Below are 14,464 nucleotides of genomic sequence, written 5' to 3' on the forward strand. Positions count from 1 at the left end.
GACTAGTATAAACTGGTCTGGGCGCGGCTAAGCTCTGTTCACTTGAATGGAGCTTAGCCCCACCCAGGCAAGTTGATACTAGTTGTGACGTCACTGGGCCAGCGGTAAACAGTGAGAAGGCTGCGGTGCTGCTGGAGCGCTGCTGCCTTCTCAAACAGCTGATCGGCGGGGGTCCCGGGTGTCGGACCCCCGCCGATCAGATGCTGATGATCTATCCAGAGGATAAACAAACTGCAGAACCCCTTTAAGAAATAACAATCTAAAAAAACTATACATATTTGGTACTTGCTGAAAATCGAAACATGTCAATAGAAAAAAAATAAAAATAATTATGGCTCTCTAAATTTCGCAACACAAAAATGAAAAATGAATCCTATGGTCCAAAAATTAATTTAATCTGTTCTAATCACAGACATTCAATGAACAAGCTGTAAATAACTATTGGTAAGGCTGTGTCCACATAGGGTCTTTGGCCTCTATTTGTATATGTCAGAAAGAGCTCCAGCCTTATACGGATGTAGCAGGGTTAACACACCTGCTTTATGAAACATGTTATCTAAACTAAATGCAACTAGATGCGTTAAGCAATTGCTTTTCAATGGCTTTTGTTTTAACATAACGCGATGAGTTAAGAAATTTGAGTTAAGAGTGTGTGTGTTACCCCTGCTAAATCTGTACATGAATCCGAGGCTGTGATGGATGCCTAACAGTGGCATCAGTCACCTACAGACTATAGTGGCATCTGATGGGGTAATTTTGGCCTATAAGTCACAGATGCTCCTGTCAGGTCTCCATCATTGGCTCCATTGTAGGCATTCATCCCTGATAGTATCTGATGAATATGTCATGAAACGCTCATGAACAGCACATGACATACATGTTAAAAGGGAAACTGCCACGTCATTTTCACCTATATAACTAACAGCATTTCCCCACAGAAGATTGCAGACACATTCTACACATATTCCATGTCCAGAAAAAGCGTTTTTTTTTCTGCTAGAAACAGCTCCCAAGTGCCCGGCTGGTGAGCTTTGCCGTTCCCTGTCCCCAACGCAAACTTAAGAAGAGAGGAGGATTGCTTTAGTTACTCATATTTCTGGTTTGGTAGCAACTAGAGATATGGGATTGTCATATTTGAAAGCTGGCATTTCACACTTTCAGGCAATACCAGAACCACATCATTATATCAATTACATCGGAAGATATAGCTCTTAGGCCTGTTTCACACGGGCGTCATATTTTTGGCCCGGATAAGAGGCGGGTGCGTTGCGGGAAAATGCACTTTTTTTCCGCGCGAGTGCAAAACATTGTAACACACACTCCAGGAAGTAGTATAAGCCGCCCAGTAATGCATTATGGGGCGGAATTTAAAGGGATGCAATCAGTCCAACTACATGACAGCTGAGAGAGGCTAACGAGATGAGGAACTGAACCTTACAATAAAGAAAACTCAAGGAGGAGGTTCTAAAAGGCTTCTGTCAGAGCTTCTCAGCTGTCTGGTTGTGACACTTATCCTCTTGATCGCGTAGTTCCCGATCTGTTCTTTACTAGCTGTGGGCTAAATGACCTGTGGTGATGTCAGATCACATGCTCCAATCACATGGTCCATCACCATGGTGATGGAGCATGTGATCTGACATCACCACAGGTCCTTTAGCCCACAGCTAGTAAAGAACAGACCGGGAACTACGCGATCAAGAGGATAAGGTGAGTTAACTTTTTTATTTTTTTAACCCTTCCAGCACTATTATACTATGCATTCTGTAGTCAGAATGCTATTATTTTTCCTTATAACCATGTTATAAGGGAAAATAATACAGTGAATAGACTGTCACCTAGAACCCATGCGTGAAAATCGCACCGCATCCGCACTTGCTTGCAGATGCTTGCGATTTTCACGCAACCCCATTCACGCCTGCATTGCGTGGATTATCGCACCGCAACGCACAAAGAGGAGCATGCTGCGATTTTCACGCAACGCATAAGTCTTCCGACGTAGTTGATATAATGCTGTGATTCTGGTATTGTCTGAAAGCTTGAAACTCCAGCTTTCAAACAAGATATATATCTACTGTAGCTGATAACAATTCAGAGATATGCGCAGCTAAAGCAGCCCTCCTCGCTACGCCGGGCACTTGGGAGCTGTTTCCAGCAGAAAAAAGTACTTTGTCTTGACATGGAATAAAGACTAGTGATGAGAGGCAGGGGCAATATTCAAATTTGCGATATTTTGCGAATATTTGGTAGAATATTCATCATATATATATTCGCAAATTCGAGATTATTTTCTTGATCGTGAAAAATCGGCAATGTAATATTCGCGTAATGCGCTCAGAATACAGGCGTGGGTCACTATAGCTACATTTTTCAAGCTGCTAGAAGTTTCCTGAGACTGGAGAAAATGGTTGGCACGGCAGAACATTATAATAGCTTTATATGCAGATAGAGTGCTCCAATATATTCGCTATTGCAAAATCAGCACCAATGAGGCGAATATTTTGGCGCAATACGTGCAACTTCACATTTTATCATGTCTGACTACTTATTAGTGATTGGTTCACTAAGTATTGTTGTGAACTTGTGACATCACAGCACTATGTATGTATGTAGCGTGTATGTATGGACAGCAGAACCTGCTGCACTATATCACTATCTCCCACTATCTGTATTATATATATATATATATAAGCTATCTAACTATCTAATGTAATGACACAGGAAAGCACAGAGCACAGCAATGACACTGCTGTCTGTCAGAACTGCAAAATACTGCATACAATGGCTGCTGGGGAGGTTCTTATATAGTAAGGGGCGGGCAACTTTCCTATTGGTTGCTCGGGATGTTGCTGAGCTCAGACAAAGACATTGCAGCCTTCTCATTGGCCCAGAAGCAGGGAGGGAGGTTACTGATGAAAAAATAATCTAGAATATTAGAAATTCTTTTTTTTTTTTTTACTATATTCTAAATACTTGCGAATTCTCGAAGTGCCGATATTCGCAATTAATATTCACTATTCTAATATTCGTGCCCAACACTAATAAAGACACAGAGTACACACAGGTATGTTTGGAATGCGTTTGCAATCTTCCGTGGGGCAGTGCTCTTAGTTACTGTATATAGGTGAATATGAGAAGAGAAATTCAGTGGCAGATGCCGTACAGCAGCATCCGACGCAGGCTAAAACACATTGCATGCAGTACACATCCTTTATTATACTCCACTGGATAATACAACATTATACTGATGGCAGATAAAAGTCAAAAGGACAGTCTGATGGCCGCTACTGAAACATTTAGTGTTCTTCGGGAGCTTTTCAGCATATCTGCTAAATGTTACTAAAAACGTGATGTGGATAGGGCCTAGTATCTTGGTAGTGTATGTTGGTATTAGGTAAGACTTAAATTACAGACAAAATTGCCTTGAAATGTCAAGTGGTGCAGCCCCTACCTTTTTTGGGCCCCATTTTCTATAAATCGAACACAGATTTGTAGCTTCACAGAACTTACTGGACTAAATTATATGAATTTACTCTGAAAGTAACCAAAAAGACTAAGATTTGCAACTTTTTCTAACGCAAGAGACTAAAAGGCGGGGAGTCAGTGGTTGTCATATACATTGGTGCTCATCCCCAACCTCCATTACTGTTAAATGCATAGGAAGCCAACGTTTCAGAGCGATATACAATGTGTGTGTGGTTCCTGTGGGAAATCCAAAGTATAACAAAGTGAAGTACAGCAAAGCTGTTGCCCAGATTTTTATATTGACGGTCTATCCTCAGGATACTGTAGGTAATCTACGTCTAATCATTGGGAGTTCGACGCCTTGCACCCCCCCCTCCCAACAGCAGAGCCTCTTCCTAGGCCAGTGACATCACATTCACCAGTCACATGGCCTAGGCCAGTGATGGCTAACCTCTGGCACCCCAGCTGTGGTGAAACTACGACTCCCAGCATGTTCCATTCATTTCTGTAGGGTTAAGAGAACAGCCAAACAAGTGTGCATCTTGGGAGTTGTAGTTTTACCATAGCTGGAATTCCGTAGGATTAGCCATCGCAGGCCTAGGTCCAGTGAATGGGGCTGAGCTGCAATACTAAGCACAGCTGCTATACAATGTACGGCACCGTTCTTGGTAAGCTGTGAGGAGGCCGCCGATATAAAAATTCAGGGCAGACCCTTTAATGAGATTTTCCAAACTTTGTATGCACAGAAATTGACTTGCAGTGCAGTTTTGAACTCCATAGCATGTTCATAACGTGTGTGGAGCAGGTTGTTAAAGTACACAGAAAATGAACAGATAGAATTTGGTGTGTTTTTTATCACATTTTTCACAGTTTTTTTCACTGTTTGCACATGCCTTAAGTATATTTTCTGAGTCTGTGAGAAAAGCCATGTAAACACAGGAAGAACATAACACTCCTTCCATACAGGACCGCTTTACCCTTAGGCGAATAGTGCATTTGCACCAGGCCCCCTTCTATTGTGTCACATGATGGCCCCTCAATATTCAACTGTCATACAGTTAGGATCCATTCACACGTCCATATGTGTTTTGCGGATCCGCAAAACACGGACAGTGGCATTTTGCGTTCCGCATTTTGCGGACATCACATCGCTGGCACTCTCATAGAAAATGCTTTTTCTTGTCAGCAATTGCGGACAAGTATACAGTAGGACATGCTTTAGTTTTTTGCGGAATGGAATTGCGGATCCGCAAATGTGGATGCGGACAGCACATTCTCGCCCCATTAAAAATGAATGGGTCCGCACCTGTTCCGCAAAATTGTGGAACGGATGTGGAACCATTTTGCGGACATGTGAATGAACCCTTAAGTGCTGTGGTAGAGCACAGGAGCAATGTCTCCCTGGCCCCACCGCTCACTCTGATAGGCGTCATCATCACTGCACTGTCTGAGCTGGACAGGATACAGCTTAGGACACAGGAAGAGGCCTGGCTGACAGCAGCATGGAGGTATTTACGTTTTTTATTTTTCTTCAGCAGCATGGGAGGGCACTATGGGGAAACTGGTTCTACTGGAGGTACTTGTACTGGAACACGTTATAAGGGTCCATTCATACGTCCACAAAATGGGTCCGCATCCGTTCCGCAATTTTGCGGAACGGGTGCAGACCAATTCATTTTCAATGGGGCCGGAATGTGCTGTCCGCATTTGCGGATCTGCATTTGCGGATCCGCACTTCCGCATCTGTGCTTCCGTTTCCGAAAAAAAAATAGAACATGTCCTATTCTTGTCCGCAATTGCAGACAAGATTAGGCATTTTCTATTATAGTGACGGCGATGTGTGGTCTGCAAATTGCGGAATGCACATTGCCAGTGTCCGTGTTTTGCGAATCCGCAATTTGAGGATCCGCAGAACACTTACGTATGTGTGAATGGACCCTTAGGAGGTATTTTTTTGTACTGAGACACATTATAAGGAGACATTTTTCTACTGGCATACATTATAAGAGAGCATTTTTGAACTGCCACACATTATAATAGGGCATTTTTCCTACTGGCACACATTCTAAGGTGGCTTTGTATGTACTGCTACACAGTATGGGCTTTATTACTGCTGGAAGACCATGGGGAACATTATTACTAAGGGGGAGCACTGCAGGGGCACTATTATCACTAAGGGCACTTGGGGAGAAAATTATTACTATTGGTGGGACTTTTAGGAACACTATTACTGTCGGAGGCACCCTGGCACAATATCAGCTTAGCACAGTTTTTTTGAGGGACACTATGTTTACGCCATTATTACTGTCAGGGGCACTATTTGCTTGCTGCAATTATTTTTGAGGGCACTGTGTCAATATTTATTTAGGCACTGTCCATGTGGTATTAGTATTTACAAAGGGACTATCTGTTTCTGTAGTATGGTATTGGGGAGCACAGCGTGCAAAGTATTGGAGGCGGCTCAATGGGGTGTTCAGAAGGTGAGGAGGAGGATCAAAAAGTATGAACCTAAGATGTCTGCTCTACAGTAAACCTACTGTAAGAGGGGCAAAAAGGGGACTCAGCGGGAATGGGCATGTATAGATATGTATTGGGTGGGGTTAGAGAAGTGGCTTAGTGTCAAAACTATATGATAGTATCCCTCCTTAAAAGTTGGGAGGTGTATTACATCATGTAACACAAAAACAGAACATATAGAGACCATAGTAGCAAAGTACAGCACCTAAGAGCTGACACATTACTAAGGATATGAGAATATTCAAGATGATTGGGACCCACTCATGAAATGTATGCACTGGCCCACCAATGTGTTAAAGTGGCCCTGCATGCAGATGTTGCCCCTGACCAGATTTGAACCCAGGACATCAGCATGACAACCAAAGCGCATAACATCATCTAGGGTCATGCAGCCATGTTGTATTATACTGTATGGTTCCTTGGACTTTGTCATGAACTCGCTACCCCAACATATCAGACTCTCACCTAAACCTGAAAACCCACCTCTTCAGACAAGCCTACAACCAGTGACCCTGCTGCCTCTATACCGCCACGACCAACTTCACCCGCACCTACTGTGTCCTTCTCCCACACCATGTAGATTGTAAGCACTCACGGGCAGGGCCCTTTCTCCTTCTGTACCAGTTTGTAACTCGTCTTGTTTATGATAAGTGCAATTGTCTGTATTATGTATGTGCACCGCTTATCATATGTACAGAGCTATAGAATGAATGGCGCTTTAATAATAAACAATAATAATAATGACAACCAAGATAAAAGAGAATGGTGGGCAACATGGGACATGTAAAAAATATAGGACAGGTACATTCCTAGAAAGTCAAAACAGTTTTACTTATATGAAAAAGTTAGGGATAATTAGGTTATGACGTTCTCTACAGTAATCTTGTACTGTACTGCATTTTGGAATTAAGCTAAGATGTACTCAGCTTTTTATTATCTTATGTTCCTATCTCCAACATGGCATTAGAACCTGCAGATGGATTACTGAATGCTGATTCCAACATCAGATTAGAGTAGCGTAGGTCTATGTTGGCTACATTTATTCTAGCTTTTCTGGCATCACCCTATGTTATTTCGTTGTCCTTAGGTACAGCTCAGCTGGTGCCATTGACGTTTTAGTTTCAGCTGTGAAATCTGAGCGGGAATCATTATGCAGATATCTGCAATGGCTTTGTCTTCTTCAACACAGCTTTGTTTTCAGAGCAATACACAATCAAGGATAACTAAATAGACTTCATTATTAGGGCTTCTGGATTTAGGAACAACGTATATTGGTGCCAGTTTTATTTTGGTGTTTTTCCTTCTCTCTCGAAAATGTGTCAAAATAAAATACAGCTTTAGAATATATAAAGAATGAAAAGGATGAAAGACGTTTCTTTGCTCTTATTCTAGCTTCAGATGGATGGGCGTTCATTAGAGATGAGCAAATTAATTCCGAAATTCGACTCTTCGTTAAAATTAGAATTTTGTGAGGTTCTATTCAGAAGAATTGGGGATAGATAGATAGATAGAACGATAGATAAATAGGTCATCAGTATCTAATCGGTGGGTGTTCACAGCTTACCAAGCAAAGCACCAGCTTACCAAGCAAAGCACCGATCAGTGGATGGTGGATGTGTTTGGCATTGCATCTCAGCCCCATTCACTTGAATGTGACGGAGATGAGCCTAGGTCATGTGAATGAAGAGCGTGATGTCACTGGCCTACAAAGGGGCTGCAGTGCTTGCATGAGCACCTCAGCCTCTTCAAACAGGTAATCATCGGGGGTGTCAATAGTCGGACCCGCCACTGATCTGACAACCTATCCTGAGGATAGGTCATCAGCATTAAACACTCAGACAAGGCCTTTAAATGTTTAAATCTTTTCCAACAAAAGTATACACCAATCTGCTCAGCTCCTTCTGTTCTATAACATGCTGCCTGCATAGAATTTCATGATAACAGATTCTACTTAGGCCCCCTGCACACGGCCGTGTTTCACAGCCGTGTGCGGGCCGTGGAACCGCGGCCTGGATCCCTCCTGAGAGCAGGAGCGCACGGCGTCACTGGTTGCTATGACGCCGTGCGCTCCCTGCTGCCGGCACAGTACAGTAATACACTGGTCCAGTGTATTACTGTACTGTGCCGGCAGCAGGGAGCGCACGGCGTCATAGCAACCAGTGACGCCGTGCGCTCCTGCTCTCAGGAGGGATCCAGGCCGCGGTTCCACGGCCCGCACACGGCTGTGAAACACGGCCGTGTGCAGGGGGCCTTAAGAGGAAAGCTTTAGATTATTTGTTGTTCACTTATGCAGCAACTAGATAAAACATCTTTTGTGCCCAGAAAACCTCTTTAAAGGGGTTGGCCACTTTCTGGTTACATTTGACCAATGTGTTTGTGAGAAGATTTTATGGCCCTTACTAATATAGCCTTCGTTAACATTCTGCACCATTTTCTATATTTTATAAGGTATTCTCTCTTGTTTGCCAAGTCTTTTGGGTTATCCACACAGAGATCCTGTCCATAAAATGGCTGCTGATGGACAGTCATGTGACCATGGTATCACTTCCATGTGATGTCTCTTCTATTCAAGTACACTGCTCCTGCTATCTGCACTTATACTGCTAGAAGATTAGTGTGTTTAAATGGAGAAGGCTGAGTGATATGTCTGGTTACATGTCCCTCCATCAGCAGCCATCTTATGGACAGGGCCTCAATGCGGATGGCCTAGAGGATTTGAGTAATAAGGGGGCATGGCTTATGATGACATATAGCAAATGGCACAGAATATCAACAAAAAACATATTAGTAAGTGCCATATATTCAACTTACACACACATTGGTCAGATGTAGCTAGACAGGGGACAACCCCTTTAAGAGGAACTGTTAAGGTCAAGATTTGATCTTCGCATAAAATATCAACTTCCAACCATTTGTAGGAGAGCCAAGTACGCCAAGCGAGACCACTTCCTCACTTTAAAGAAACTACAGCGGTAAACCAATTCAATTTACAGTGATGCTTGTACAAATATGATGTACACGTAAGATGCCGACTGTTAGGGCTGTTTTACCCACAGCACTATGAAAAAAAAAACAAAAAAAAAAACAAAAAAAAAAACACTATTGTAGTTTTTGAGTTAGTATTTTGAGCCGAAGCCAGAAACAGATCCAGATGGAAGAAGTAAATCCTTCCTTTATATTTTCCATTTAATTGAAATTACATCTTTGTTTGGCTAAAATAATGGGATGAAAAATTTACAAAAAAACAGCAGCATTTAAAAAAACATGCCATGCGTGAAACACCCTTACAGTGACATTCACATGACCTCCTATACACATTTCCTGATGGTAACTTCAGGTGTAGCATGGTTATCATAGCAGCTAAACAGCGCAAAAGTTAGACAGGAAATGTGGAAAGTCACTTCAACCCTACTGCCCACAGTCAGTGAAGAAAGGAGGCTGGGAATTGCTAGACAATAGTCCAAAGCGTCCTTCAAACTCAACCTTGAACTACTTCAAAAACAAGAGAAGACCAAAGAATATTATAATATTATTGAACTACTGTTGAACATTCTGCAAGGAAGAGTGGGAAAAAAATGTCAGACTGCACAGACTGTTACTGCCTACATCTGAAGGGAGCATTACTGAGCAATAATCAATGCACTGTCCAAACATTTGCCCATCAGAAATGTTATGTTTTATGTTTTTCCATTATAATAACTTCCAAGACTTTTATACTGATGATTTATTCTCTGGATACAGTAGGTCATCGGTATCTGATCCGTGGGGATCCAACACTTAGGAGCCCCACTGTTCGGCTGTTTAAAAAGGCGGTGGCGTTCACAGTAGCACTGCCAGGGGTCGAGTGGAGGGGGAACGCATGGGAACGGCGTTCCTGCACTTTTTTCATGGCAGGAACGCCGTTCCCTTTCAGCCTCAAGCCAGGAGAACGCGGGTGAATCAGAATCAGATTCACAGGGGGAGACGGAGCGCACTGTGCAGGGCAGGCTAAGGGAGGAGGGGCGGCTTCAGTTGAGAGGAAGCTGTCTGTGCGGTGCTGCTGCCTGCGACTCCTCTCATGGCGCCCCGCCCCCCTAATGACATCATCTCCTTCACTACAAGATCATTTCGAATGTCTTTCAGAAAAGTTTGTACTGGGATTCGAACTCACGATCTCTACACATCAGAGGAAGGCATTTACCCTCACAGCCATGAAAGCTGTCTAGGTAGTTGCTTAAAAAAAAAAAAAAAAAAAAAAAAAAAAAAAAATAAGACTTCTACTTATACCTAGTGTACTGCTACCTAGTGTACAACTATACACATGACAGCTGCCCACTGTGTATGGATGTAGCAGAGCTGGGTGTGTTGGGGCAGCTGTCATGTGTATGGTTGTACACTAGGTATCAGTACACTAGGTATAAGTAGAAGTCTTATTATTTATTTTTTTTAAGCAACTATCTTGACAGCTTTTATGGCTGTGAGGGTAAATGCCTTGCATCTAATGTGTAGAGGTCATGAGTTCGAATCCCAGGACAAACTTTTCTAAAAGTGTGTTTTTTTTTTTTCTGATACTTCTACTGATACCTAGTTTACTGATACCTAGTGTACAACCATACACATGACAGCTGCCCCAACACACCCAGCTCTGCTACATCCATACACAGTGGGCAAAGTTACCTACAGTAGAAGTCTCATATATATATTTTTTTAAAGCACCTAGCTAGACAGCTTTCATAGCTGTGAGGGCATATACCTCTGATGTGTAGAGGTCATGAGATCGAATCCCAGGACAAACTTTTCTAAAAGTGTTTTTTTTTTTTTTTTTAGTCCGCAGCGACACAAATTACAGCATGCTAGATTTTCTGTGCTTTTTTATTTTTTGGAGGGGGGGGGGGGGGGGGTTGCAGTGGATCTTGGGTGAGTTCCCACACTTTTTTTCCCAGGACTTGACCCCTGAGCACTGCGGTCTTCTCACAGCCATGTGATGTCACGTTCATCGGTCACATGGCCTAGGCGCAGCTCAACCCCACTGAAGTGAATAGGGCTGGGCGGCAACACCAAGCATAGCCGCTATACAATGGATGTGTTGTGTTTGGTGAGCTGAGAGAAGGCCGCGCGCTGCAAGTGTCAATGCCTTTTCTAAGAGCTGATCAGAGGGGTCCCCGGGTGTATACAAAGTCAATTTTCTTTATTGCAGGGGCTACTGTCACCTTACGACTCAAAATGCCAAAAATTTCACATAAGACTATGGGGGTGAATTACAAAACATGTAAGCCATTTTTTCAAGCATACAAAAGTCTGAATTTTGTATTAATTTGAGCACAAATTTGTGACTGATATAGTTTCTAAGCCACTCTCGCTACTTTCTTAAAAAGTATAAAAAACTTAACCAGAGGGTAGGGCCAATGTGGTCCAACACATTTACTTAAATTTACACCAGAAAACTGGCACAAATGTTAACTAAAATCAATGCCAGCATGTGGCACATGGACATCACAGAAGTCACAAATGTATTAAGAGTCCCGCACCTCTTAATGAATTGGCTGCATCTTAGGCTACTTTCACATCTGTGTTTTCCTTTCCGGTTTTGAGACCCGGCAGAGGATCTCAAAACCGGAGAAAAACGCTTCAGTTTTGTCCCCATTCATTTTCAATGGGGACAAAACTGAACAAACTGGAAAGGAGTGCACCAAAATTTGTTCTGTTTCGGTTTGTTGCGTTTCTATGCCGGACACAAAACTGTTTCTGTGTGCATCATGGGAAACTGAATATGCCGGATGTGGCACCAAAAACCATGTGGGTCAATGGTGCCAGATCAGTTTTTTTCGGACACGTTCTGGCATGTTCATTTTCGATATTATACAATCGGATCGGTTCTAAATGGATGCAGTCGGTTGTATCATTCAAACGGATGCGTTTTGCTGTGGTTTTGAGATCCCATGCCAGATCTCAAAACCGGACAGTAAAAACGCATATGTGAAAGTAGTTTTACTCTGGTGGCCTTTCCTTTTTTTTTTTTTTTTTTTACCAAGACTGGTGTGTGAAATGCCAGTAAATGACCCCCTATAGCTTTAGTTTCATTGGCTATTCTTCTGTTAGCTTAACTTTCTGCAAAATGCATTAATAAACCAAAAATATGGAACTGCAATTCCATAAAAACTGCTTATATAATCACATAACTTATAACAGAACATACTATAGACAGGATAGCCACGTAACTGCCAGGCTGCCATAGCCTATTTATGTGCTATAATTCGGAATTAAACTGAAGGACTTGTCAGAATTCCCACTAAATTGACTTCAGGTCGGCTTTCTAGTAAAAATATCCAGGGACTTAAAAATAATTCCTGAAATAAACCATAAAAATTCCAATTGTACAACATTTTTACCTTAGTGTCAATCAAGCGCAAAAACTAACATTGAGCGGGATGAGTCTAAACGAAGAATTCTAAAACCAGAGGCCAAGAGTCACTATGTACCCAGTAATCTTTCACTGCCAGCGTGCCGCTGGGAATATTACCAAGACTACTTAATAAATGTAGCGCTTCAATGCAAAAGTGACGCTGCGTTAGGCATGGATAGGCACATCAGGAATTAAAGTGACAACCGGTATGATTTATCTGACTGCAGGACGGAAACTGACAATTTGTATGTATTAGATGAACATCTGATATTGGAAGAGTTCTTCAGGAAGCAATGAGATTTTGAGATGGTTGAAATAGTTTATGGAGAATTTCTTCCATGTTTGCAAGATTGTTGCCTCATATTACCCACTATATATATATATATATATATATATATATATATATATATATATATATATATATATATATATTCCAAAGGAGGACAATAAATACCATTTGCCAGCCTAGAAGACATTGTTTCAGTACCAAAGCAATTAATGCTAAAATAGATGTTGATGAAATGAGCAGTAAAGTCATCGCCTTTGGAGCCTCCGTAAGGGGCCAATAAATTTCCAGTTAATACTGTAATACTTTAACTTCGGTAGCGAATTCCAAAACTTTTTACTAACCAAAAGAAATAACCTCTCAAAGGATCCATAAATCCACTATTGCAGTGCACAGACCCTAATGAGCTCACAAAGCACACCGAGGTGACAGCATGGACAGATTTGTTGCTGTTGTCACCTCCACCGGTCAGGGGCAGAGGCTTGCAGCAAACAAGCACCATGGCGTGGCTTGTCCAGACATCTACTACATTGCTGAAGGTGGCACACACCTCATGTCTGACTCCTGGGAAGTCTCACTGAACATTGTGAGGAGCCTCCAGCCCTCTGGAAGCGAATCCATGTACTCTCAGTCTGGTAACACCTAAGTGCTGCATTCTACATCTTCTCCATGCCATAGCCATGCCTGGTCTACCATCTGGGCACATAGGGAATAGAGCAGACAGGCTATAACTACAATGTGTGCCATAAAATACAATACTATAGGCCTGGGACTGAGGCTGAGAGGGCAAATAAGAGGCATCCTCTTCTGTCTAAAAACTAGCAGGCCAGCTTCTATGGGCAGTACCAGGCAGGGATGCCTCTGGGTTACATTGGTCTTACAGTACTTTGCACATCAGCTACATCTACATCTAGTCACCCCCCTGGCATTGCCCTGGATAATCATGGCATTGAAGTTTATCACCTGAACCTGGCAGAACATCAGCACCACATAGGGTAACAGAAAAGTTAATGATGGTAGGGTTGTCAGCGCTGTGCCCATCTCCTACCAGTGCCCACCGCATCGTGCAAAGCATAGGTAAAGGTGCACTCACATCCCGGAATCGGTTCCAGTGGCCGGCGTCCTTGTCATACTGGGATATAGTGGTGAGCCATTGTTTATCATCCAGAAAATTTCCTCTGTCTGACCTGCCCGTCACTGCTGCAGCCGCTGCCAGAGCCCCACTGCATCCCAGTGCTGCATACACACACAGCAGGGCTACCTTCATCACCACCATCACCACCATCATCTGCTGGAGGAGACACAAAGGGGAATGGTCAGAGCGGAGCCGGGATCCTCTCACCTTCCAGCCCCTGCAATAGTCTCTAGTCACCTCGATGCTGCTGAACGCTGCCAAGTACCAGGAGCTGCTGCTGCTGCCTGTCTGTGGCAGAGCTCAATGTGCTCAGTGCGCCGGCCGAGCGCCTGCCTCCCGTGCCCAAGCCTCCTCCCTCCTCATTCCAGAGCTGGAGCCAGGGGGGCAGCGGCTGCGGCCAGTTTGGGGAGGGGGTGGTTAAACTTTTCTGATGGTACAAGGACTTCTTGGTGCATGACCAGGAGTGTGAGGTGCTCAGCAATGGCGAATGTGAATATGCGCCATATATCGGAGGTCTCCAGAAACAGCTGTCCTGCTCCCTCATTTCTGTCCTGCTGCCTCGCCTCACCTCTCCGTCCTGCTCACTCACCTCTGTCCTGCTGCCTCACCTCTGTCCTGCTGCCTCACCTCTCCGTCCTGTCCTGCTGCCTCACCTCTGTCCTGCTCCCTCACCTCTCTGTCC

General features: G+C 43.3%; 1 protein-coding gene across 2 annotated transcripts in view; it reads right to left on the reverse strand.

The window, feature by feature from the left end:
* SPOCK3 (SPARC (osteonectin), cwcv and kazal like domains proteoglycan 3) overlaps positions 1-14,105 on the reverse strand; it is a 489,251-nt gene extending 475,146 nt beyond the window's left edge. Inside the window, exons 1-2 of one of the 2 annotated variants that reach the window (XM_044285920.1) lie at positions 14,020-14,105; positions 13,741-13,938 (exon numbers count right to left, since the gene is read on the reverse strand). In XM_044285920.1, coding sequence (XP_044141855.1) covers positions 13,741-13,935 — 195 coding nt within the window. In that variant the 5' untranslated portion in view covers positions 13,936-13,938; positions 14,020-14,105. The remainder of the gene's footprint in view (positions 1-13,740; positions 13,939-14,019) is intronic. The other variant, XM_044285986.1, reaches the window with a different exon arrangement.
* Between the last annotated feature and the right edge of the window lie 359 nt (positions 14,106-14,464).

This window comes from Bufo gargarizans, chromosome 1 (genome assembly GCF_014858855.1).
Source record: "Bufo gargarizans isolate SCDJY-AF-19 chromosome 1, ASM1485885v1, whole genome shotgun sequence".
Classification (NCBI taxonomy): domain Eukaryota; kingdom Metazoa; phylum Chordata; class Amphibia; order Anura; family Bufonidae; genus Bufo; species Bufo gargarizans.